Genomic DNA, 27,204 nt, shown 5'->3' on the forward strand with positions numbered 1-27,204 from the left:
CCGAGTACTTCACCTAATGTTGAGGATTCAGTAATTGTTGACAATTCAGATTTCACTGTGGTTTCTGTTGTCACAAAGGAAGATTCAGGTGTTCTCCCTGTTAGCTTTCCTGGTGATGAAGATTGTGCTTCGGTAGACACGTATGTTGATCCAGCATTGAAAGATGTATCTGTGATTTTCTCTAATGTGCTCTGTGACTGTAATAAGTTTGTAGAAAAAAACTCTTTGGTTGGACTTGACTCTGAGGATGCAGTGGAAGTAATTCTAGTACGGGAGGAAGTGTCGAGCATGACACTTTCAGTTGTGTTCTGTACTTGTGGTGTAGATGTTGGCTTCTCAGTTGAAGCTTGTACCTTTGGTGTTACCGATGCACTGAAATGAGTTGTTTCTTCATTGGAGGGAAACGGTGTGCTCTTCAGTACCGTAGAACTGATTTCAATTGTAGTGGAATGTTCCGTTGCAATTTTAGAAGTGAGTAAGGCTTCTGTTGTTGAGGGTTCCGTGGCTGTGGGACCTTCAGATTTGTATGGTGTTCCTGATGCTACGAAGGAAGATTGAGATGATTGCTGCCTTGTTCCTTCTGAAGATGAGTGTTGTGATTCGACGGAAGTAGCAGTTGACATTGTATTGGAAGTTGTGTCGGTAAATTTCTCAGGTGTGCTATATGTACTTGAAATTTCTGCAGACGAAAACCCAGTTGGTTTGCCTCGACTCAGAGGATGTAGTGCTGGAGTACTAGCGGGAGAAGACTGTTATGGAGCATGACATGGTCAGAAGTGACTACTTCTGTAAGGGGTAAGTTTTAAACTGTCGGTGGTAGATTGCTGCTTTGTAGTTTTCAAGGCAGAGAAATTAGTCGTTTCAGCCATGGTTTCTAACGGGGTGCTGTTAAAGACTGTGTTATTGGTTTGAATGATAGTGGAAACTGTAGCTGATGACATTTTGGAACCGAGTACTTCACCTAATGTTGAGGATTCAGTAATTGTTGACGATCCAGATTTCACTGTGGTTTCTGTTGTCACAAAGGAAGATTCAGGTGTTCTCCCTGTTAGCTTTCCTGGTGATGAAGATTGTGCTTCGGTAGACACGTATGTTGATCCAGCATTGAAAGATGTATCTGTGATTTTCTCAAATGTGCTCTGTGACTGTACTAAGTTTGTAGAAGAAAACTCTTTGGTTGGACTTGACTCTGGGGATGCAGTGGAAGTAATTCTAGCACGGGAGGAAGTGTCGAGCATGACACTTTCAGTTGTGTTCTGTACTTGTGGTGTAGATGTTGGCTTCTCAGTTGAAGCTTGTACCTTTGGTGTTACCGATGCACTGAAATTAGTTGTTTCTTCAGTGGTAGGGAAACGGTGTGCTCTTCAGTGCCGTAGAACTGATTTCAATTGTAGTGGAATGTTCCGTTGCAATTTTAGAAGTGAGTAAGGCTTCTGTTGTTGAGGGTTCCGTGGCTGTAGGATCCTTCAGATTTGTATGATGTTCCTGATGCTACGAAGGAAGATTGAGATGATTGCTGCCTTGTTCCTTCTGAAGATGAGTGTTGTGATTCGACGGAAGTAGCAGTTGACATTGTATTGGAAGTTGTGTCGGTAAATTTCTCAGGTGTGCTGTATGTACTTGAAATTTCTGCAGACGAAAACACATTGGTTTGCCTCGACTCAGAGGATATAATGCCTGGAGTACTAGCGGGAGAAGACGTATGGAGCATGACATGGTCAGAAGTGACTACTTCTGAAGGGGTAGTTTTTAAACTGTCGGTGGTAGATTGCTTGCTTTGTAGTTTTCAAGGCAGAGAAATTAGTTGTTTCAGCCATGGTTTCTAACGGAGTGCTGTTAAAGACTGTGTTATTGGTTTGAATGATAGTGGAAACTGTAGCTGATGACATTTTGGAACCGAGTACTTCACCTAATGTTGAGGATTCAGTAATTGTTGACGATCCAGATTTCACTGTGGTTTCTGTTGTCACAAAGGAAGATTCAGGTGTTCTCCCTGTTAGCTTTCCTGGTGATGAAGATTGTGCTTCGGTAGACACGTATGTTGATCCAGCATTGAAAGATGTATCTGTGATTTTCTCAAATGTGCTGTGTGACTGTAATAAGTTTGTAGAAGAAAACTCTTTGGTTGGACTTGACTCTGGGGATGCAGTGGAAGTAATTCTAGTACGGGAGGAAGTGTCGAGCATGACACTTTCAGTTGTGTTCTGTACTTGTGGTGTAGATGTTGGCTTCTCAGTTGAAGCTTGTACCTTTGGTGTTACCGATGCACTGAAATGAGTTGTTTCTTCAGTGGAGGGAAACGGTGTGCTCTTCAGTGCCGTAGAACTGATTTCAATTGTAGTGGAATGTTCCGTTGTTGCATATTTAGAAGTGAGTAAGGCTTCTGTTGTTGAGGGTTCCGTGGCTGTGGAGTCCTTCAGATTTGTATGGTGTTCCTGATGCTACGAAGGAAGATTGAGATGATTGCTGCCTTGTTCCTTCTGAAGATGAGTGTTGTGATTCGATAGGAAGTAGCAGTTGACATTATATTGGAAGTTGTGTCGGTAAATTTCTCAGGTGTGCTATATGTACTTGAAATTTCTGCAGACGAAAACACATTGGTTTGCCTCGACTCAGAGGATGTAGTGGCCTGGAGTACTAGCGGGAGAAGACGTATGGAGCATGACATGGTCAGAAGTGACTACTTCTGTAGGGGTAAGTTTTAAACTGTCGGTGGTAGATTGCTGCTTTGTAGTTTTCAAGGCAGAGAAATTAGTCGTTTCAGCCATGGTTTCTAACGGGGTGCTGTTAAAGACTGTGTTATTGGTTTGAATGATAGTGGAAACTGTAGCTGATGACATTTTGGAACCGAGTACTTCACCTAATGTTGAGGATTCAGTAATTGTTGACGATCCAGATTTCACTGTGGTTTCTGTTGTCACAAAGGAAGATTCAGGTGTTCTCCCTGTTAGCTTTCCTGGTGATGAAGATTGTGCTTCGGTAGACACGTATGTTGATCCAGCATTGAAAGATGTATCTGTGATTTTCTCAAATGTGCTCTGTGACTGTACTAAGTTTGTAGAAGAAAACTCTTTGGTTGGACTTGACTCTGGGGATGCAGTGGAAGTAATTCTAGCACGGGAGGAAGTGTCGAGCATGACACTTTCAGTTGTGTTCTGTACTTGTGGTGTAGATGTTGGCTTCTCAGTTGAAGCTTGTACCTTTGGTGTTACCGATGCACTGAAATTAGTTGTTTCTTCAGTGGAGGGAAACGGTGTGCTCTTCAGTGCCGTAGAACTGATTTCAATTTTAGTGGAATGTTCCGTTGTTGCATATTTAGAAGTGAGTAAGGCTTCTGTTGTTGAGGGTTCCGTGGCTGTGGATCCTTCAGATTTGTATGGTGGTCCTGATTCTACGAAGGAAGATTGAGATGATTGCTGCCTTGTTCCTTCTGAAGATGAGTGTTGTGATTCGACAGAAGTAGCAGTTGACATTATATTGGAAGTTGTGTCGGTAAATTTCTCAGGTGTGCTATATGTACTTGAAATTTCTGCAGACGAAAACCCGTTGGTTTGCCTCGACTCAGAGGATGTCATGGCTGGAGTACTAGCGGGAGAAGACGTTTGGAGCATGACATGGTCAGAAGTGACTACTTCTGTAGGGGTAAATTTTAAACTGTCGGTGGTAGATTGCTGCTTTGTAGTTTTCAAGGCAGAGAAATTTGTCGTTTCAGCCATGGTTTCTAACGGGGTGCTGTTAAAGACTGTGTTATTGGTTTGAATGATAGTGGAAACTGTAGCTGATGACATTTTGGAACCGAGTACTTCACCTAATGTTGAGGATTCAGTAATTGTTGACGATCCAGATTTCACTGTGGTTTCTGTTGTCACAAAGGAAGATTCAGGTGTTCTCCCTGTTAGCTTTCCTGGTGATGAAGATTGTGCTTCGGTAGACACGTATGTTGATCCAGCATTGAAAGATGTATCTGTGATTTTCTCAAATGTGCTCTGTGACTGTACTAAGTTTGTAGAAGAAAACTCTTTGGTTGGACTTGACTCTGGCGATGCAGTGGAAGTAATTCTAGTACGGGAGGAAGTGTCGAGCATGACACTTTCAGTTGTGTTCTGTACTTGTGGTGTAGATGTTGGCTTCTCAGTTGAAGCTTGTACCTTTGGTGTTACCGATGCACTGAAATTAGTTGTTTCTTCATTGGAGGGAAACGGTGTGCTCTTCAGTGCCGTAGAACTGATTTCAATTGTAGTGGAATGTTCCGTTGCAATTTTAGAAGTGAGTAAGGCTTCTGTTGTTGAGGGTTCCGTGGCTGTGGGACCTTCAGATTTGTATGGTGTTCCTGAAGCTACGAAGGAAGATTGAGATGATTGCTGCCTTGTTCCTTCTGAAGATGAGTGTTGTGATTCGACGGAAGTAGCAGTTGACATTGTATTGGAAGTTGTGTCGGTAAATTTCTCAGGTGTGCTATATGTACTTGAAATTTCTGCAGACGAAAACCCGTTGGTTTGCCTCGACTCAGAGGATGTCGTGGCTGGAGTACTAGCGGGAGAAGATGTTTGGAGCATGACATGGTCAGAAGTGACTACTTCTGTAGGGGTAAATTTTAAACTGTCGGTGGTAGATTGCTGCTTTGTAGTTTTCAAGGCAGAGAAATTTGTCGTTTCAGCCATGGTTTCTAACGGGGTGCTGTTAAAGACTGTGTTATTGGTTTGAATGATAGTGGAAACTGTAGCTGATGACATTTTGGAACCGAGTACTTCACCTAATGTTGAGGATTCAGTAATTGTTGACGATCCAGATTTCACTGTGGTTTCTGTTGTCACAAAGGAAGATTCAGGTGTTCTCCCTGTTAGCTTTCCTGGTGATGAAGATTGTGCTTTGGTAGACACGTATGTTGATCCAGCATTGAAAGATGTATCTGTGATTTTCTCAAATGTGCTCTGTGACTGTAATAAGTTTGTAGAAGAAAACTCTTTGGTTGGACTTGACTCTGGGGATGCAGTGGAAGTAATTCTAGTACGGGAGGAAGTGTCGAGCATGACACTTTCAGTTGTGTTCTGTACTTGTGGTGTAGATGTTGGCTTCTCAGTGGAAGCTTGTACCTTTGGTGTTACCGATGCACTGAAATTAGTTGTTTCTTCAGTGGTGGGAAACGGTGTGCTCTTCAGTGCCGTAGAACTGATTTCAATTGTAGTGGAATGTTCCGTTGCAATTTTAGAAGTGAGTAAGGCTTCTGTTATTGAGGGTTCCGTGGCTGTAAGTCCTTCAGATTTGTATGATGTTCCTGATGCTACGAAGGAAGATTGAGATGATTGCTGCCTTGTTCCTTCTGAAGATGAGTGTTGTGATTCGACGGAAGTAGCAGTTGACATTGTATTGGAAGTTGTGTCGGTAAATTTCTCAGGTGTGCTGTATGTACTTGAAATTTCTGCAGACGAAAACACATTGGTTTGCCTCGACTCAGAGGATATAATGCCTGGATTACTAGCGGGAGAAGACGTATGGAGCATGACATGGTCAGAAGTGACTACTTCTGAAGGGGTAGTTTTTAAACTGTCGGTGGTAGATTGTTGCTTTGTAGTTTTCAAGGCAGAGAAATTAGTTGTTTCAGCCATGGTTTCTAACGGAGCGCTGTTAAAGACTGTGTTATTGGTTTGAATGATAGTGGAAACTGTAGCTGATGACATTTTGGAACCGAGTACTTCACCTAATGTTGAGGATTCAGTAATTGTTGACGATCCAGATTTCACTGTGGTTTCTGTTGTCACAAAGGAAGATTCAGGTGTTCTCCCTGTTAGCTTTCCTGGTGATGAAGATTGTGCTTCGGTAGACACGTATGTTGATCCAGCATTGAAAGATGTATCTGTGATTTTCTCAAATGTGCTGTGTGACTGTAATAAGTTTGTTGAAGAAAACTCTTTGGTTGGACTTGACTCTGGGGATGCAGTGGAAGTAATTCTAGCACGGGAGGAAGTGTCGAGCATGACACTTTCAGTTGTGTTCTGTACTTGTGGTGTAGATGTTGGCTTCTCAGTTGAAGCTTGTACCTTTGGTGTTACCGATGCACTGAAATGAGTTGTTTCTTCAGTGGAGGGAAACGGTGTGCTCTTCAGTGCCGTAGAACTGATTTCAATTTTAGTGGAATGTTCCGTTGTTGCATATTTAGAAGTGAGTAAGGCTTCTGTTGTTGAGGGTTCCGTGGCTGTGGATCCTTCAGATTTGTATGGTGTTCCTGATTCTACGAAGGAAGATTGAGATGATTGCTGCCTTGTTCCTTCTGAAGATGAGTGTTGTGATTCGATAGAAGTAGCAGTTGACATTATATTGGAAGTTGTGTCGGTAAATTTCTCAGGTGTGCTATATGTACTTGAAATTTCTGCAGACGAAAACCCGTTGGTTTGCCTTGACTCAGAGGATGTCGTGGCTGGAGTACTAGCGGGAGAAGACGTTTGGAGCATGACATGGTCAGAAGTGACTACTTCTGTAGGGGTAAATTTTAAACTGTCGGTGGTAGATTGCTGCTTTGTAGTTTTCAAGGCAGAGAAATTTGTCGTTTCAGCCATGGTTTCTAACGGGGTGCTGTTAAAGACTGTGTTATTGGTTTGAATGATAGTGGAAACTGTAGCTGATGACATTTTGGAACCGAGTACTTCACCTAATGTTGAGGATTCAGTAATTGTTGACGATCCAGATTTCACTGTGGTTTCTGTTGTCACAAAGGAAGATTCAGGTGTTCTCCCTGTTAGCTTTCCTGGTGATGAAGATTGTGCTTCGGTAGACACGTATGTTGATCCAGCATTGAAAGATGTATCTGTGATTTTCTCAAATGTGCTCTGTGACTGTAATAAGTTTGTAGAAGAAAACTCTTTGGTTGGACTTGACTCTGGGGATGCAGTGGAAGTAATTCTAGTACGGGAGGAAGTGTCGAGCATGACACTTTCAGTTGTGTTCTGTACTTGTGGTGTAGATGTTGGCTTCTCAGTTGAAGCTTGTACCTTTGGTGTTACCGATGCACTGAAATGAGTTGTTTCTTCAGTGGAGGGAAACGGTGTGCTCTTCAGTGCCGTAGAACTGATTTCAATTTTAGTGGAATGTTCCGTTGTTGCATATTTAGAAGTGAGTAAGGCTTCTGTTGTTGAGGGTTCCGTGGCTGTGGATCCTTCAGATTTGTATGGTGTTCCTGATTCTACGAAGGAAGATTGAGATGATTGCTGCCTTGTTCCTTCTGAAGATGAGTGTTGTGATTCGACAGAAGTAGCAGTTGACATTATATTGGAAGTTGTGTCGGTAAATTTCTCAGGTGTGCTATATGTACTTGAAATTTCTGCAGACGAAAACCCGTTGGTTTGCCTCGACTCAGAGGATGTCGTGGCTGGAGTACTAGCGGGAGAAGACGTTTGGAGCATGACATGGTCAGAAGTGACTACTTCTGTAGGGGTAAATTTTAAACTGTCGGTGGTAGATTGCTGCTTTGTAGTTTTCAAGGCAGAGAAATTTGTCGTTTCAGCCATGGTTTCTAACGGGGTGCTGTTAAAGACTGTGTTATTGGTTTGAATGATAGTGGAAACTGTAGCTGATGACATTTTGGAAGCGAGTACTTCACCTAATGTTGAGGATTCAGTAATTGTTGACGATCCAGATTTCACTGTGGTTTCTGTTGTCACAAAGGAAGATTCAGGTGTTCTCCCTGTTAGCTTTCCTGGTGATGAAGATTGTGCTTCGGTAGACACGTATGTTGATCCAGCATTGAAAGATGTATCTGTGATTTTCTCAAATGTGCTCTGTGACTGTAATAAGTTTGTAGAAGAAAACTCTTTGGTTGGACTTGACTCTGGGGATGCAGTGGAAGTAATTCTAGTACGGGAGGAAGTGTCGAGCATGACACTTTCAGTTGTGTTCTGTACTTGTGGTGTAGATGTTGGCTTCTCAGTGGAAGCTTGTACCTTTGGTGTTACCGATGCACTGAAATTAGTTGTTTCGTCAGTGGTGGGAAACGGTGTGCTCTTCAGTGCTGTAGAACTGATTTCAATTGTAGTGGAATGTTCCGTTGCAATTTTAGAAGTGAGTAAGGCTTCTGTTATTGAGGGTTCCGTGGCTGTGAGTCCTTCAGATTTGTATGGTGTTCCTGATGCTACGAAGGAAGATTGAGATGATTGCTGCCTTGTTCCTTCTGAAGATGAGTGTTGTGATTCGACGGAAGTAGCAGTTGACATTGTATTGGAAGTTGTGTCGGTAAATTTCTCAGGTGTGCTGTATGTACTTGAAATTTCTGCAGACGAAAACACATTGGTTTGCCTCGACTCAGAGGATGTAATGCCTGGATTACTAGCGGGAGATGACGTATGGAGCATGACATGGTCAGAAGTGACTACTTCTGCAGGGGTAGTTTTTAAACTGTCGGTGGTAGATTGCTGCTTTTTAGTTTTCAAGGCAGAGAAATTAGTTGTTTCAGCCATGGTTTCTAAAGGGGTGCTGTTAAAGACTGTGTTATTGGTTTGAATGATAGTGGAAACTGTAGCTGATGACATTTTGGAACCGAGTACTTCACCTAATGTTGAGGATTCAGTAATTGTTGACGATCCAGATTTCACTGTGGTTTCTGTTGTCACAAAGGAAGATTCAGGTGTTCTCCCTGTTAGCTTTCCTGGTGATGAAGATTGTGCTTCGGTAGACACGTATGTTGATCCAGCATTGAAAGATGTATCTGTGATTTTCTCAAATGTGCTCTGTGACTGTACTAAGTTTGTAGAAGAAAACTCTTTGGTTGGACTTGACTCTGGCGATGCAGTGGAAGTAATTCTAGTACGGGAGGAAGTGTCGAGCATGACACTTTCAGTTGTGTTCTGTACTTGTGGTGTAGATGTTGGCTTCTCAGCTGAAGCTTGTACCTTTGGTGTTACCGATGCACTGAAATTAGTTGTTTCTTCAGTGGTGGGAAATGGTGTGCTCTTCAGTGCCGTAGAACTGATTTCAATTGTAGTGGAATGTTCCGTTGCAATTTTAGAAGTGAGTAAGGCTTCTGTTGTTGAGGGTTCCGTGGCTGTGAGTCCTTCAGATTTGTATGGTGTTCCTGATGCTACGAAGGAAGATTGAGATGATTGCTGCCTTGTTCCTTCTGAAGATGAGTGTTGTGATTCAACGGAAGTAGCAGTTGACATTGTATTGGAAGTTGTGTTGGTAAATTTCTCAGGTGTGCTGTATGTATTTGAAATTTCTGCAGACGAAAACACATTGGTTTGCCTCGACTCAGAGGATGTAATGCCTGGATTACTAGCGGGAGAAGACGTATGGAGCATGACATGGTCAGAAGTGACTACTTCTGCAGGGGTAGTTTTTAAACTGTCGGTGGTAGATTGCTGCTTTGTAGTTTTCAAGGCAGAGAAATTAGTTGTTTCAGCCATGGTTTCTAACGGGGTGCTGTTAAAGACTGTGTTATTGGTTTGAATGATAGTGGAAACTGTATCTGATGACATTTTGGAACCGAGTTCTTCACCTAATGTTGAGGATTCAGTAATTGTTGACGATCCAGATTTCACTGTGGTTTCTGTTGTCACAAAGGAAGATTCAGGTGTTCTCCCTGTTAGCTTTCCTGGTGATGAAGATTGTGCTTCGGTAGACACGTATGTTGATCCAGCATTGAAAGATGTATCTGTGATTTTCTCAAATGTGCTCTGTGACTGTACTAAGTTTGTAGAAGAAAACTCTTTGGTTGGACTTGACTCTGGCGATGCAGTGGAAGTAATTCTAGTACGGGAGGAAGTCTCGAGCATGACACTTTCAGTTGTGTTCTGTACTTGTGGTGTAGATGTTGGCTTCTCAGTTGAAGCTTGTACCTTTGGTGTTACCGATGCACTGAAATTAGTTGTTTCTTCAGTGGTGGGAAACGGTGTGCTCTTCAGTGCCGTAGAACTGATTTCAATTGTAGTGGAATGTTCCGTTGCAATTTTAGAAGTGAGTAAGGCTTCTGTTGTTGAGGGTTCCGTGGCTGTGAGTCCTTCAGATTTGTATGGTGTTCCTGATGCTACGAAGGAAGATTGAGATGATTGCTGCCTTGTTCCTTCTGAAGATGAGTGTTGTGATTCAACGGAAGTAGCAGTTGACATTGTATTGGAAGTTGTGTCGGTAAATTTCTCAGGTGTGCTGTATGTATTTGAAATTTCTGCAGACGAAAACACATTGGTTTGCCTCGACTCAGAGGATGTAATGCCTGGATTACTAGCGGGAGAAGACGTATGGAGCATGACATGGTCAGAAGTGACTACTTCTGCAGGGGTAGTTTTTAAACTGTCGGTGGTAGATTGCTGCTTTGTAGTTTTCAAGGCAGAGAAATTAGTTGTTTCAGCCATGGTTTCTAACGGGGTGCTGTTAAAGACTGTGTTATTGGTTTGAATGATAGTGGAAACTGTAGCTGATGACATTTTGGAAGCGAGTACTTCACCTAATGTTGAGGATTCAGTAATTGTTGACGATCCAGATTTCACTGTGGTTTCTGTTGTCACAAAGGAAGATTCAGGTGTTCTCCCTGTTAGCTTTCCTGGTGATGAAGATTGTGCTTCGGTAGACACGTATGTTGATCCAGCATTGAAAGATGTATCTGTGATTTTCTCAAATGTGCTCTGTGACTGTAATAAGTTTGTAGAAGAAAACTCTTTGATTGGACTTGACTCTGGGGATGCAGTGGAAGTAATTCTAGTACGGGAGGAAGTGTCGAGCGTGACACTTTCAGTTGTGTTCTGTACTTGTGGTGTAGATGTTGGCTTCTCAGTTGAAGCTTGTACCTTTGGTGTTACCGATGCACTGAAATTAGTTGTTTCTTCAGTGGAGGGAAACGGTGTGCTCTTCAGTGCCGTAGAACTGATTTCAATTGTAGTGGAATGTTCCGTTGTTGCATTTTTAGAAGTGAGTAAGGCTTCTGTTGTTGAGGGTTCCGTGGCTGTGGATCCTTCAGATTTGTATGGTGTTCCTGATGCTACGAAGGAAGATTGAGATGATTGCTGCCTTGTTCCTTCGGAAGATGAGTGTTGTGATTCGAAGAAAGTAGCAGTTGACATTATATTGGAAGTTGTGTCGGTAAATTTCTCAGGTGTGCTATATGTACTTGAAATTTCTGCAGACGAAAACCCATTGGTTTGCCTCGACTCAGAGGATGTCGTGGCTGGAGTACTAGCGGGAGAAGACGTGTGGAGCATGACATGGTCAGAAGTGAATACTTCTGTAGGGGTAGATTTTAAACTGTCGGTGGTAGATTGCTGCTTTGTAGTTTTCAAGGCAGAGAAATTAGTCGTTTCAGCCATGGTTTCTAACGGGGTGCTGTTAAAGACTGTGTTATTGGTTTGAATGATAGTGGAAACTGTAGCTGATGACATTTTGGAACCGAGTACTTCACCTAATGTTGAGGATTCAGTAATTGTTGACGATCCAGATTTCACTGTGGTTTCTGTTGTCACAAAGGAAGATTCAGGTGTTCTCCCTGTTAGCTTTCCTGGTGATGAAGATTGTGCTTCGGTAGACACGTATGTTGATCCAGCATTGAAAGATGTATCTGTGATTTTCTCAAATGTGCTGTGTGACTGTAAAAAGTTTGTAGAAGAAAACCCTTTGGTTGGACTTGACTCTGTAGATGCTGTAGAAGCATTTGTAGTATCGGAGCTACCGTGGAGCATTACATGGTCAGTATTGTATACTTCTGAGGGTGTAGTTTCAGTTGTATCTCGTTCCTTCATGAAATTTGTTGAGTTTTCTATGTATGCAAATGCAGTGCTGCTCATATCTGTACTGTCGATTCTAATTGTAGTATTATTTTCAGTTGAAGAGTCTGTTGTTGTTGACTCATTTGTTGTTTCTCCATAATAAGTTGTGTTTTCTTCAAAAACAAAATAATTTACAGGTAAATATCATCTCATTCTATTTTTTATTTATATATTGAACATATTAATAAAAGTTTAATGATGAATATATTTAGTTACTTTCCCCTCAAAAGCATGAATACAAAAACAATAAAGAAACCTATAACAAAAGAGATATTAGGGGAACTTTTTTGAAAGGTACCCCCAAGGTGTACGTCAGGGAGAAGGTGCAAATTCGCCTTCCATATGCCCCGCTTGCCCGATGGGTGAGCTGGCGGAGCTTTGGGGGGGCGTGATAAGGTGGCGAGGAGGCGTGGCAGGCTTGCAGGCATAAATCATGATCAAAATGTACACCTGCTGGAAGCAGGTGTAGATTTCGTAGGTCGGGCGCAGACTCAGGAGCCCGGCCGGCCGGATTCACTAAGAGGACTGACCTATATAATAATGCTATCATGCCGCTTTTACCATATAGTGCATTATGTAGACACAATCACCCCCTAAAAGTTACCCTATTGCATTTTTTTTTACAATTTCACCAATTTATATCATCACAAATAATATTTTGGGGGTTCCATCATACATGTTATGGTAGAATGAAAGACGCCATTACAAAGTACAACTACTCCTGTAAAAAAACAAGCCCTTACATGGCCCTGTAGATAGAAAACTGAAAGTGCTAGAGCTCCTAGAATGGGAGAAGGAAAAAACAAGAACACAAAAATGAAAATTTGCGCTGTCCACTGGGTCATTTTGGGCTTGGTCCTCAAAGGGTTAAAGTCTTTTACATCAGTCGGGCCCTGTCTAATCTATGAAGAGGGGAGGGGGGAGGAGGGAGATTAGTTGCCAACAGAGAGCAGAGAACAAAGGATTACACAGCAGGAGTTGCATGAAAGCCGGTATTCAGAGGTCAGAGAGGTCAGTGCTGACTGTCAGAGGAGATAGCCCGGTGATGTAGCTGTAAATTAACTCATTGTTGTCCTGTTTTGGTGCCTCATCTCCCTCCACCCCTGCTTTTTCATGATAATAATCTATTTTTTGTCTAATAAATCCAATTAAATAGTTTCTTAAAGGGGAACTCCAGGTAGAGGTTAAAAAAATTAAAATTCTGTAGAAGCATAATGCATTATTTATCTATCTCAGTTTTGGAAACCAAAAATCTATTTGTTTTTTTTTTTGGGATGGGGGTGGGTGGGGGGGGGTTGTTCTGTATTGTGTTTCTGTACTTCCTGGTTGAGCAGTTCCCAGAATGCAGTACTGGTTCCAGAATGCAATGCTTTCCCTCAGCTGTTCATCACAGTCTACAGTCCTTGCAGCAGCTGCTTCTGGCCGGTCAGAGATGGTGAATCACTCAGGGGATTGGTTTCCAACCGCACCTACTGTGACATCACTCCCTTCCCCTTGTCTGCATCATCAGCCTGTCCTCAGCAAACACACACAATGTGAGACAGAGGCATGGAATATTTTTCTTCTAAGGTTGGAGAGCAGTGGGAGCAGGAGACAATGTGGATTGGCACAGGGGCCATTTTTCTTCTCTTCCTGGATTTCTATCAGCTACCAGTGTGGCAGAACCGCACAGATACGGTAATACATTATATAGACACATTTATAAAACTTTTAATGTACTTTTAATAGAAAACTAATTTTCCATATGTGGAGTCCCCCTTTAAAAACACCTGTACTATTGATTTCTGCAAAAAAAAAAAAAAATTAAATGACAGTGTTACTTTGAAAGCTAGTGTTTTCTTATACAAGTTTCCTATACTTTTTAAAACAAATTGCATATTTGGTAGGCATTTTTTCTAGATACATTTTTCCAATTGTTCTGATTTGAGAAATAATAATAATAAAAAAAGTATCTTACTTATGTGAAACCTTTGACATTAAAGTGATTGTCCAACATTTTTTTCTTATTGGAAAAGGGAATAATTTTGAATCTGTCCCTTTCCCTTACGGTCCTATTGCATGGGAGCGATAATTGGCTGAATTGGCCCTAGTCGGCCGATTATCGCTCGGTGGAATAGAGAAAAGGATCAGCCGATGATCGTGTCATTAGCTGATCGTTTATTTAGGGCCAGACCTAAAATCATCAGTCCCCCACTGCGCATCGCTACGGTGGAATAGCGGTGCGCGGCGGGCGACCGACGATTTGAGAAGCACCGTACATTACCTTGCAGGGCTTCTCCTCCGCTCCGTCTTCCTCCCCAGGTCCCGCGCACTCTAGCTTCAGAATGGCCTGTCAGCTGTCAGAGCGCTCAGCCAATGACAGGCCATTCTGAAGCTAGAGCACGCAAGACCCGGGAAGGAAGACGGTGCGGAGGAGAAGACCTGCAGCCCAGAGAAGTAATGTATGGTGCAAGGGCTACAAGGATATCGGTAACAATGTCCCTGCAGCCCTCGCTCATCGATCATCGGGCCGTGGAATAGGCCCACTAAACGAGCGCTCATTTACATCGTTGATCGGGCCCTGCTCGGCCCGTGGAATAGGGCCCTTAGTTGGAGCCTGTAGCTCCACCTCCTTCTGTCTAAATCTAGCTCCACCCACTCTACCCATAGGCAGGAAATGTCGGTCTTCCTACAAGTGTCTTTTGAGCAGCATGGTGGCTCAGTGTCTATTTTTCAGAGTTTTTTATCTGTAGGACTACAAACCCCAGAACACATGTACATGTAAGGAGTTGTAGTCCTGGATTACATATACACTGCAGTAGCCATCCTACAGGTGGTGGTGGGAGGGGTTCAATGAGTCGGGATTCTGTTACCTCAGCAAGAAAGAGATAGAACAGTGACTGACAGGAGGTGAAGCAGCATCTCTCCTCTCCATATTATTCATATTTGATTTACTGACCTAGCAACCTGTTCCATTATACCATTTTTGGGGGGGCCGTTATAATTGTGCATGTCGGGGTATTTTGGGGTCTGTGCTTACCTTGCACAGTTCCTTATGTGTTGTGTGTGTTTTAAATGATTTTAATGTGTTTGTTTGGCACCTATTGTTCTATTTACTAATAAAGACTTGTACATTTCTTATACATAATTTTTTGGATATAGTTCGTTTATTTTGGATGTGCCACCCTCTTTAGTTTATGGCATTCTTTTTCTTGCTTGTGTTGTATATGTTTCTATGCCATATGGGGTAGAGCACCCTCTGTTATCTCAATTAAAAAGGTAGTGCCTTGTCCTTTTGGTCTAAGTAAAGTCCTCTCCATATTACACACAGCAGCAGCACTGCCCTAACACTGCAGATCTTTACAGTACAATAATAACAATATTGTTCCTTTATTTATATAGCTCCAACTTATTCTGCAGCGCTCTACATAGATTGTAGTCACTCACATCAGTCGCTGCTTGCAATGAAGCTCACAATATTTTGGAATGTGTGGTAAAATCCATACAAACATTGGGGGACATAAATGCATCTGTTATCCCAGGACTCCAACACTACAAAGCAACATGGCTAACCTCTGTGTCCCCCACAAAAGCGCTAACCTCTTTGCCCCCCACAGCATGGCTAACCTCTTTGCCCCGCACAGCATGGCTAACCTCTGTATCCCCCACAGCATGGCTAACCTCTGTATCCCCCACAACATGGCTAACCTCTTGCCCCCCACAGCATGGCTAACCTCTGTATCCCCCACAGCATGGCTAACCTCTGTATCCCCCACAACATGGCTAACCTCTTTGCCCCCCAACAACATGGCTAACCTCTGTGCCCCCCACAGCATGGTTAACCTCTGTATCCCCCACAACATGGCTAACCTCTTTGCCCCCCACAGCATGGCTAACCTCTGTGCCCAAAACAACATGGCTAACCTCTGTGCCCCCCCACAGCATGGCTAACCTCTGTGCCCCCCACAGCATGGCTAACCTCTGTGCCCCCCACAACATGGCTAACCTCTGTGCCCCCCACAACATGGCTAACCTCTGTGCCCCCCACAACATGGCTAACCTCTGTGCCCCCCACAACATGACTACCCTCTGTGCCCCCCACAACATGGCTAACCTCTATGTCCCCCACAGCATGGCTAACCTCTGTGCCCCCCACAACATGGCTATCAGCTCCTGGTCTCCTCCATGTCATGCTGCCCTTACTGCTGCAGTTTCTACTGGGCTCAGGTATTAGCTCCTCCTACAGGGGTGTGGCTAATGATATGTGGATGCATAACCCCGCCCACCCGATGACTCACTGTTCCCTCACTGGCAGGAACAGGAAACAGAAAGGGAACGTGACATCACAGGAAGTGCGTGTAGAACATACAGCACCCCCAGAGGTCAGTGCAATGCTAGTTTAGTTAAAAATCCTGGACAACCTCTTTGAAGGGAATCTGACAGTACAGATAAGTATATATCTGTGCTGCTAGTGTCAAGTTGCCTAGCACTACATAAATAGCACTGCTCTTAGATCTGGCATTGTTGTAGAAATAGTGTCCCAGAGACGGGCTCTCTAGAGACTGATTGACAGGGGCAGCCTGAAAATGGTGGCTGCAAAACAGGGCATCTGCAAAATTCATGTTTTACAAAGACACCAGATTGCAAAGCAGCACTAAAGGTACTATGCGATGCTCGTGTAATAGGCAACTGGAAACTTTTTGTTAACAGACAGTGGAAGTTTTTTGTTGTTGTTGCAAACATTGTACGGTACAGCCATATAACAAGCTACCTGCACTGTACCTTTGAAAAGTTTTTAATGTAAAAAAAAATCTCAAGTCTTCCAGTACTTATGAGCTGCTGTATGTTCTGGTGGAAGTGTTGAATTATCTCCAGTCTGACACAGTGCACTCTGACAGTGGCAGAACTACCACCGTAGCGGCTGCTACGGGGCAAGTGGCATCAGGGGGCTAGGTGCCTGATCCCCCCCGCCTATTGTCCTCACAGTGTCCCAGGGCAACCTAACCCGCCCCCCTGCAGTGTCCCCGGGGCATCCTCCCCCCCTCAGTGTCCCAGGGCGCAACCCCCCAGCCCACCCAACCCCATGGTAATATGCAGGACTACTTCTCCCAGTATGTTGTGTGGGGTAATATGCAGGACTACATCTCCCAGCATGGTGTGTTGTAATATACAGGACTACATCTACCAGAATGCTGCATGGTAATACGCAGGACTACATCTCCCAGCATGCTGTGTAGTAATATGCAGGACTACATTTCCCAGCATAGTGTATAGGGTAGGCTGTAAAACTACATCTCCCAGCATCCTGGGTGCTAATATGCAGGACTACATCCCCCAGCATGGTGTATAACGTAGGCTGTCAAACTTCATCCATGCTCCAGTTGCAAAACTACAATTACCATCATGCCTGGAGAGCCAAAGAAAAGTGTATAGGGTAAGCTTTAGAACTACATTTCCCAGCATGTTGTGTGGGGTAATATGCAGGACTACATCACATAATAGGAGTTGTAATTCTGCAACAGATAAGACGGTACACGGGGGTAAGACAGTGGCACGGTACACAAATGGGAGACGGTGGCACAGTACACTAGCGGCTATGTGGGTACATGTGTACATGTAGTGCTCACAACACGTTGCTGGAGGCAGCTGCGCACATACGGCTACATGAACCCCCATACACATACTTATCTTGCCCGGCGCAGCATTCCTTTGTTGTCACAGCTCCGTGGCGCTCAAGTGATGCGCTGGGCCAGGTGAGTATGTTGGGGGGAGGAATACAAATTTTTGCTGGCTCTGCTGCCACCTCTGTCCATGTCAGGGACTGTCCAGAGCAGCAAATTCCCATCGAAAACCTCTCCTGCTCTCCAGACTGGAAAGAATACACCACTTCCTGCAGGACATACAGCGGCTGATAAGTACTGGAAGGCTTGAGATTTTTTTTATAGAAGTGAATTTCAAATCTCTTACTGTTGCTGGGGGGAAATGGTAAACAACAGAGCCATCCTGCTGAGATGTGAAGGGGTGGGTCTAAGTCACCATCAGTGTGGGCACAAGAAAGTATGCCCTGACCATCCTTTTAACACACAATTTATTCCAACTGCTCTATAATTTCGCCAGTCAATTTGATCATCCGACATAAAAAAAAAAAAAATAATAATAATAATAGAGAATTGACTGATCCACAATGCCTCTCTGTGCTAACTGCTAATGCTGCGTTTACACGGAACGATTATCATTAGAATTTTCGCAATAACGATCACATTTGAACGATAATTGTTCCGTGTAAACACAGCAAACGATCAAGCGACGAGCGAAAAATCGTTCATTTTGATCTTGCAACATGTTCTCAAATCGTCATTCGCTAAAAATTCGCAGATCGCTTTGTGTAAACAGTCTTTCAACGATTCACCCTATGTAAAAGATGGGCTTAAGCGATCTTAAAAACGATCGCAATAACGATTTTTCTTACGAATTTTCTAACGATTTTTCTAACAATTTATTCGTCTAAACGCTGATCATTATAAAAACCAAATCGTTTCAAAATCGTTAAACGATCGATTGGGCAAATTATCACTCCATGTAAACGCAGCATAACTCTTTTCCTAGATAAATTCTTTAAGGAGGCAGTCTCAAAAAGATGGGGGGGGGGGGGAGACCACTGTACTGGTCTCACTGTACTGGTTCCACAAGGGCCACTGGAAGTACATATGGGGGGAAATTTATCAAGGGCTTTGCACCTATTTTTTGGTGTATAATTGCTTTTTTCACCCAAGTTCTATTTTTAAACCAGTATTCGACTGGTGAATATTTTTAGATGTGACTTTTTTTCAATCTGCCTGTTTGGAGTATTCACCCAAATGTTCACATAATTCGGGATTAGCGCCCAATTTATCATTTGTGACTTTTTACATTTTTTAAAAAAGTCGCACAAACTGGTGCAGGCTTACGTCTGGTCACTACCAGGTGAATATGATTGCGCAATTTTTGCATTTTTGGATACATTCACTATGGCAGTGTTACATTTTAATAAATCAGTCACAACATATTGGAACAAAATACACACCAATCCTCATTAGAATAGTTGCACACATTAGACTCCATGGTAAATATCCCCCATGGTGTCTAAAACTTATTCCAGCAAAATTTCTGTCAGCTGTAATTCATGTTCCAAACTACTGACACTGCTAGAGAGTCAATTTTTAAAAACTTTATCATTTTCCAGAAATATTTTACACAAGAAATGTTTCTATAATAAAAATAATACATAATTTCCATGATAACATATTTCTCTCAATACATATTGTATTTACAAAGAAAAAAAGCATTTCACTGTTAGATAGCTGTTAGGTCAAGGAGACACAGTTACACAACGCAGTTACACAACCTTACCCCTCCTCCCATACCTGCTGACCCTGCTTATGACTCAGCTCCCAGGTGTCAATCAAGGAGAGAGGGGGAAGAGAGGAGGAATTCTTGCTTTTCAGGAGCTTGGGAAAGCCTATTTAACTCCATGTACCAAAGAATACAAGCATTTTTCTATGTTCTGGAAGCACAGACAGATTTATGAACGGTCCCTGTGTCTCCTGGCCCTAACAGCTACCTAACAGTGTCAGCAGTTTGGAACATGAACTACAGCTGACACTGTTTTCCTAAAGTTTCCCTTTAGGCTTGAATCATTTTTGGACACTATGGGAGGCATTTATTAAGTCCGGCGTTTTTTACGCCGGACTTAAAAATGCCCCCGCAGCTCCGGCGGTACGGGGATTTATGTAGAGGCGGACTGCCTGTACATAAATCCTGTGCGCGCCGGTGCGCACCGCCGAAAACCTACGCCAGCTGAGGACTGGAGTAGGTTTTCGGCGTACATTTGGGCCCACTTCCCGCCTACTTTCCGCCCCCTTTCCGCCCCCTGGCGTACTCGGCGGAAAGTGCCGATTTGCGATTATTTTATTCGCAAATCGGCCATTTGCGTATAAAATAATACGCAAATCGGCACTTTCCGCCAAAAATCATCCGTCCGCCGGATGATAAATGTGGCCCTATATGTATTTGCAGTGTCCCTTGTTGAAACAGTACAGTTCCGCCCCCCAAAGAAATTAAATAAGTATTTTGGAAACTGCACCCAACAAAGAATTAATCTAGGAAAAGAGTGAACATAGAGAGGCAATGTGGAGCGGTCAAGTCTCCAGTGTTTTTACATTAGATGACTTAACTGAAAATGACAGGTGAAATTATAGAGGCCCAAAATATGTCACAAGACGGAACATACTTTATGTAATCCACGCTCCGGCTGCATCTGAGGCTCCCGGTCCCCTTAGGTCATGCTCAGCCAATCAGTGCACGGGCCTGCTGCAGTCACTGATTGGCTGGGCGGGACCTCCGGGAGCCTCAGATGCAGTGGATCAGGTAAAGTATGTTCCGGGCGGCAGGTTAAGGGGGGAGGCATTTACATAATCCCGCTGCTAGTATGTAATCTCATTGAAAAGTTTGATATCCGCAGCGGATTTCGCTGCGAACTCGCAGCATGAAATCTGCTGTGGATACGGTATGTGTGAATCTAGCCTAAGGGTAGCTTCACACATATCGGATCCGCAACAGATTTCACGCTGCAAGAGGAGTGAGGGGAGCCGGGAGCTTCACACAGCCGTTGCGCTCAGCAGGTAATGTATGCTCGGGGCTGGGGCTGCAGGCCCATACAGGCAGCAGATACGCTGCGTGTATGGGACCCATTCAGCTTCACAGTACAGGATCTGCAGCGGATTTTGCTGCAGATCAGGTACATGTGAAGCTACCCGTAAAGGGATCTCAGCTGCTGCAGCCCGGCGCGCACTCTGAGAGATGAGTCCAACGCTCATAGAGAATGACGGAGAGTCCAGCGCTCCGTCATTCTCTATGAGCGTTGGACTCATTTCTCAGCGCACGCGCCGGGCTGCAGCGGCTGAGATCTCTGTGACCCGACCGGATCCAGAAGCGGGACCCGGCGGGATCAGGCGAGTATAGGGGGCACGGGGGGTGACAGGTTCCCTTTAAGGACTAAATAAGGGTCTGGTGGGAAGTGTTTTTAGAAAAAAACTGAATGCAAAAACAAGAGGAGACAGTGAGAGGTTACTGGGGGAAAGATCAGAAGCAGCGTGAGAAAATATTACTTTACTTAAAGAGTAGTAGATGCTTGGAACAAAATTCCAGCAGATGTGGTTGGTAAATTTACAATAACAGAACGTAACCTGCCTGATATATATATATATATATATCCTAAGGTAATAAGAATAGAAATACTAATAGGGCGACTAGATGAACCCAGTGGTCTTTTTCTGCCAATCCGTTAATCTTCTATGTTTAACAGAAAGAGCCTGTGGAGTTTCACTATGAGCAAGTATAGATTCCAGCTGTAATTTATGCCTATTTGCACTGAAAATTATAGTGTGCTGAGGAAAGACATTACCTATCCCACTCAACTCTGCCTCTTTTTCTTATTTTAGAAATGGCATAAAATGGGCGCACAGAGATTGGTAACCTCCCCTTATGTTTCGGTACACATACTCTATACAATAGTGAGTAGTGAGTGAGGCAAAAGCCGTCCACATTGTTCCAAAAATCTTTAGCTAATTACTAGTTTTCACTAGTACTGCAGGGTGTAGAAAGAATCTGAGGATTACCCAACCATTGCGAACATGAGAAACTATAGATCAACAAAATAGCTGTCCTTACTGAAATCGGTGGGGATATCGAGATGTTTTTCTGGAAGCCGGTGGTATGAAAAGCTGCCCTGAGACTGGTGGGAATTATAACGTTATCCAGAAAGTAACATGTTTCTGCCATTTTTCCTGGTGTTTTTACCTGCATTTTTTTTTCTTTAAAAAACTTAAGAGTCACATTTTAGTTGAAAGTCAACAGGCAAATATAAATTTAAAATTCTGCCTCAAGTGGCAGATTCTGTGGATCCCGAGGGGCGGCATAATCCTTCCCATCACTGTCATTTTAGTTAAATTTACCTTAACAAAAATGACAACAGTCAGGCCCCTCTCAGTCCTTGGGCAGCCGCTAATCTATCCCCATGTCCTGCCGCCCGCGCTCAATGACACCTCCACTACTGCTCTCCTCACCTGCCTCCTCCTGCGCTTTGGTTACTGGCAGACAACCTGGAATCGGCCCTGGGGCCTGAGGTAATACAGCCTATTTTAAAGGGGCTTTTCAGAATTAGAAAAACATGGCCACTTTCTTCCAGAGACAGCATGACTCTTGTCTCCAGTTTAGCTGCAGGATTTGCAGTTCCACTGAAGTGTCAAAAGCGGAGCTTAAGGGTATAAACCCACACACCGTATAAGCAGCGTATTTACTGCTGTGATACGCAGCAAACACGCAGCAAACACGCAGCAAAAACGCAGCAGATTATATCTAAATAACTGAACACAGCATCAAATCTGTACCAACAAATCTGCTGCGTATTTGCTGCGTATTTGTTGCGTATCTGCTGTGTATACGGTGTGTGGGTTTGTACCCTACGGGTAAATTCACACGGGCGTCTTGCATCAAAAAACCGCAGCTAATCCGCAGCTAATCCGCAATACAATTATTATTCTTATTATTATTAATACGTGTATTGCGGATTAGCTGCGTTTTTTTTATGCGAGACGCCCGTGTGAATTTACCCTAAAAGGGTTATCCAGTGCTACAAAAACATGGCCACTTTTGCACCACTCTTGTCTCCAGATTGAGTGGAGTTTGAAACTCTGTTCCATTGAAGTAAATGGAGCTTAACTGCAAACCGCACCTGAATTGGAGACAAGAGTGGGGCAAAGTGGCCATGTTTCTGTAGCGCTGGATAACCCCTTTAATGGCACACCCCACCTGACCTGGAGACAAGACCGGTGCTGTCTCTGGAAGAAAGCAGGATAACCCTTTTAACTATAAAAATATAAATGGTAACAGCATCCAGGCATAGTAAAGTACAAAAAAAAAGTGCTTTATTCCATCATGGCGTACAAACAGGGGCGTTTCGACCTACATAGTCTTTTTTAAGCTGATAGTATGCCAATTGCAAGTACAAGATCCTGTAAACATTGGCGAGGCACAGTGCTCGCATAAGCGCCATAGTGTGTTCAAAGAGCTGTTCATATAATACAGATACAATATTGATTTAAGTATTGGGATTTTAAATGAAATCTGTCAGGTCTGTACCAGGTACAGAGCTGCAGACACAGGCAGATAGGTGAGAGGGAAATAAAACAAACAATGCCATTGTCTTTCCTGATGGACATTTGAAAAGTTATAAAATTGTATGTTTCCTTGGAAGCTAACGTGCTGCAGCTATCTGCCTGTACCTGCAGCTCTGTACCTGGTGGAGACCTGACAGATTCCCTTTAGGGTAGCTTCACAAGTACTGGATCCGCAGGGGATTCCACGCTGCAATTTGCAGCTAAATCCGCTGCGGACATTAGCAGATTATAATAGGTCCTTTTCGGGCCCGCGGCCCTGAGCTCCTGGGGGGCCCATGGCCACCCAAAAAGACTTATACTTTCAGTGGTGTACTGTCTCCTGGCTACAGTTCTGCCATGATTTGCAGAAAATCGCTGCTTTTTTTAACCGCAATTTTACACAAATTAGGGCATCATGACATTATCTATCCTGTACTATGAACATTACGCTAGTGCCGCCATAATTACAGTGGGGTTTGGGGCCCAGGCTTGGTAAACAGGGTAAAGTTAATCCGCCCCTGGCTGCGGATCCAGTACTGTGAAGCTCCCGGCTCCCCTTGCTCCCCTTCAGCCAATCAGTGCTGCCTTGCACCGATTGGCTGAGGATGAGCTAGGGGAGTCGGGAGCCTCACACAGCCGCGGCGCCGAGCAGGTAACATATGCTTTGGGCCGGGGCTGCAGGGGAGGGGGGGTTTAAAGGGGTGGGGTCCCATACACGCAGCGTATACGCTGCGTGTATGGGACCCATTGCAAATTGCAGCATGAAATACGCTGCGGATCCAGTCCCATTGCCACAGGTGTATAGAATCACCTACCAATACAGCCTGCCTTCATATACATATGTGAAAGAACGGCTTGCTCTGAGAAGTTCTACCATCTTATTACATTTCGTTCCTCCCATATATTCTTTTACCTCTTACTGACGGATGACCTACTGTAAATGTATGCCGTCCTTGCTTGTCACTTAACAACGGATGGAAAACATTTACGTCTTTGCCTTCAAGGGCTCTATGATGTAAGCTCAGGAGCTGAACGTGCTTCATAGGGGGTGAGGACTGGCTACTATCAGCAGCCGGGTCCTCGACATTAATAACGGGCCGCCACGATCACACGGTCGAAATATGGCCGTAAACCTTTAACCCCTTAGCGACCCATGACGTATCTGATACGTCATGGTCCCGCTCCGGGTGCTCAGAGCGGGGTCCCGCTGGGACCCCGCTCTGAACAGCGCTGATCCCGGCTGACACGTGCAGCCGGGCAGTGCCTCTATTAGCCGGCGCGGGTCCCGTTGCCGCGCCGGCTAATTAAGCCTAAGTGCAGCTGTCAAACCTGACAGCTGCACTTAGAGGCTTTGTACACACTATCCCTGGTGTCTAGTGGCTCGGATCTCCCCCCCGCGATGCGATCGCGGGGGGGAGATCCGTTCTTCTGCCCGTGCCGGGCCTCAGCGTCGGAATGACGCTGATCCCGGCTCGGCAATAGATTGCTATGGGCTGCAGCAGGCCATAGTAATCTATGACCGATCTAATCGATCTTTGCTGTGTATATACACAGCATTGATCTCTATGAAAGATCAGTGCTGTCTATATACAAGTCCCCCAGGGGGGCTTCTAGTTACAGTAAAAAAAAAAGTAAAAAAGTGTTTTTATTAATAAAAAAATCCCCTCCCCTAATAAAAGTCCAAATCACCCCCCTTTTCCCATTTTATAAATATAAATAAATAAATAAACATATTTAGTATCGCCGCGCGCGTAATCGCTCGAACTATTAATCACATTCCTGATCTCGCACGGTAAACGGCGTCTGCGTAAAAAAATTCCAAAGTGCAAAATTGCGCATTTTTGGTCGCATCAAATCCAGAAAAAATGTAATAAAAAACTATCAAAAAGTCGTATATGCGCAATCAAGGTACCGATAGAAAGAACGCATCATGGCGCAAAAAATGACACCTGACACAGCCCCATAGACCAAAGGATAAAAGCGCTATAAGCCTGGGAATGGAGCGATTTTAAGGAACGTATATTTGTTAACAATGGTTTGAATTTTTTACAAGCCATCAGATACAATATAAGTTATACATGTTATAAATCATAGTAATCGTAACGACTTGAGGAACATGCATAACAAGTCAGTTTTACCATAGGACGAACGGCGTAAATGCAAAACTCCCCGAAATCAAAACAAATTCTTTTTTTTTTTCAATTTGACAGCGCAAATGATTTTTTTCCGGTTTCGCAGCATATGTTATGGAAAAACAATGCCTGTCATTGCAAAGTACAATTGGTTTCGCAAAAAATAAGCGCTCAAATACGTCTCTAGGTGAAAAAATGCAAGCGCTATGGACTTTTAAACTTAAAATGGAATAAGCAAAAGCGCAAAAACGAAAATAGGCTTTGACCTTAAGGGGTTAAGGGTGTGTTCACACGTACAGGATTAGAAGCAGATATGATGGTGCAGATATCAATGTAATTAAATAACTGAACACAACATCAAATCTGCTGTGGATCCTGTATGTGTGAACGCACCCTAAGAGCCTCATGGACACAACAATTTTTTATTTTTATTTTTTTAGCTTAACTGTAACATACAAAAACACAACAGTCCTTTATTAGTAGAGTCTCTAAAAAACATAAAAGTATTATGAGGAATACTGAAACTCATACACAGCTAGGCAAAAATCCCCAAATACCGAAGTGCTTTAGTGCTTTTTACAACTAGTGTTATCTATTTGTGGAAAAATAAATACATAAATAATCTGCCATACAGTATAGCCAGGCCCAATTCTAGCTTTTCTTCCCCCTGAGGCGAAAATTAAAATTTCCAAACTCTTGATGCTAGAGTCAATTGTGTAGCAACTATTTCCACATTACCTCAGCTATCAGTAAACTTATTTTTTTGTCATTGTGTATTATTAGGTTCTGCAGCAGCTGAAGTGTATTATGATGCTCTGCAGCAGCTGAGGTGTATTATGGTGCTCTGCAGCAGCTGAGGTGTATTATGAAGCTCTGCAGCAGCTGAGGTGTATGATTAGGTTCAGCAGCAGCTGAGGTGTATGATTAGGGTCTGTAGCAGCTGAGGTGTATTATGAAGTTCTGCAGCAGCTGAGGTGTGTTATGATGTTTTGCAGTAGCTGAGGTGTATTATAAGGTTCTGCAGCAGCTGAGGTGTATGATGAGGTTCTGCAGCAGCTGAGGTGTATGATGAGGGTCTGCAGCAGCTGAGGTGTATGATGAGGTTCTGCAGCAGCTGAGGTGTATGATGAGGTTCTGCAGCAGCTGAGGTGTATGATGAGGGTCTGCAGCAGCTGAGGTGTATGATGAGGTTCTGCAGCAGCTGAGGTGTATGATGAGGGTCTGCAGCAGCTGAGGTGTATGATGGTGCTCTGCAGCAGCTGAGGTGTATTATGAAGTTCTGCAGCAGCTGAGGTGTATTATGAAGTTCTGCAGCAGCTGAGGTGTATGATGAGGTTCTGCAGCAGCTGAGGTGTATGATGAGGGTCTGCAGCACCTGAGGTGTATGATGAGGTTCTCCAGCAGCTAAATATAAGCTGGGAGTCAATAGAGTAATCAGATGTCACACCCACATTCACACCCCTCATATCTACAATCATGCCCACTATACTCACATTCATACCCCTCATACCCACTATAACCACATTCATACCCCTCATACCCACTATACTCGCATTCATACCCCTCATACCCACTATACTCACATTCATACCCACTATACTCACATTCATACCCCTCATACCCACAATATATTTACATTCATACCCACATTAATACCCCTCATACCCACTATAACTACATTCATACCCACATTCATACCCCTCATGCCCACTATACCCACATTCATACCCCTCATACCCACTATAACTACATTCATACCCCTCATACCCACTATACTCACATTCATACCCCTCATGCCCACTATACCCACATTCATACCCCTCATACCCACTATAACCACATTCATACCCCTCATACCCACTATAACCACATTCATACCCCTCATACCCACTATAACCACATTCATACCCCTCATACCCACTATAACTACATTCATACCCCTCATACCCACTATACTCACATTCATTCCCCTCATACCCACTATAACCACATTCATTCCCCTCATACCCACATTCATACCCCTCATACCCACTATAACCACATTCATACCCCTCATACCCACTATAACCACATTCATTCCCCTCATACCCACATTCATTCCCCTCATACCCACTATAACTACATTCATTCCCCTCATACCCGCTATAACCACATTCA

General features: G+C 43.7%; 1 protein-coding gene across 1 annotated transcript in view; it reads right to left on the bottom strand.

Annotated features, from left to right (window-relative positions):
• Positions 1–770: 770 nt before the first annotated feature.
• The window catches only part of LOC138794697 (platelet binding protein GspB-like), a 40,930-nt gene continuing 14,496 nt past the window's right edge, over positions 771–27,204 (bottom strand). The window contains exons 2-4 of the mRNA XM_069973510.1: positions 2,685–11,854; positions 1,733–2,441; positions 771–1,336 (exon numbers count right to left, since the gene is read on the bottom strand). Coding sequence (XP_069829611.1) covers positions 771–1,336; positions 1,733–2,441; positions 2,685–11,854 — 10,445 coding nt within the window. The remainder of the gene's footprint in view (positions 1,337–1,732; positions 2,442–2,684; positions 11,855–27,204) is intronic.

Source organism: Dendropsophus ebraccatus, chromosome 6, assembly GCF_027789765.1.
Source record: "Dendropsophus ebraccatus isolate aDenEbr1 chromosome 6, aDenEbr1.pat, whole genome shotgun sequence".
NCBI classification, from domain to species: Eukaryota; Metazoa; Chordata; class Amphibia; order Anura; family Hylidae; genus Dendropsophus; species Dendropsophus ebraccatus.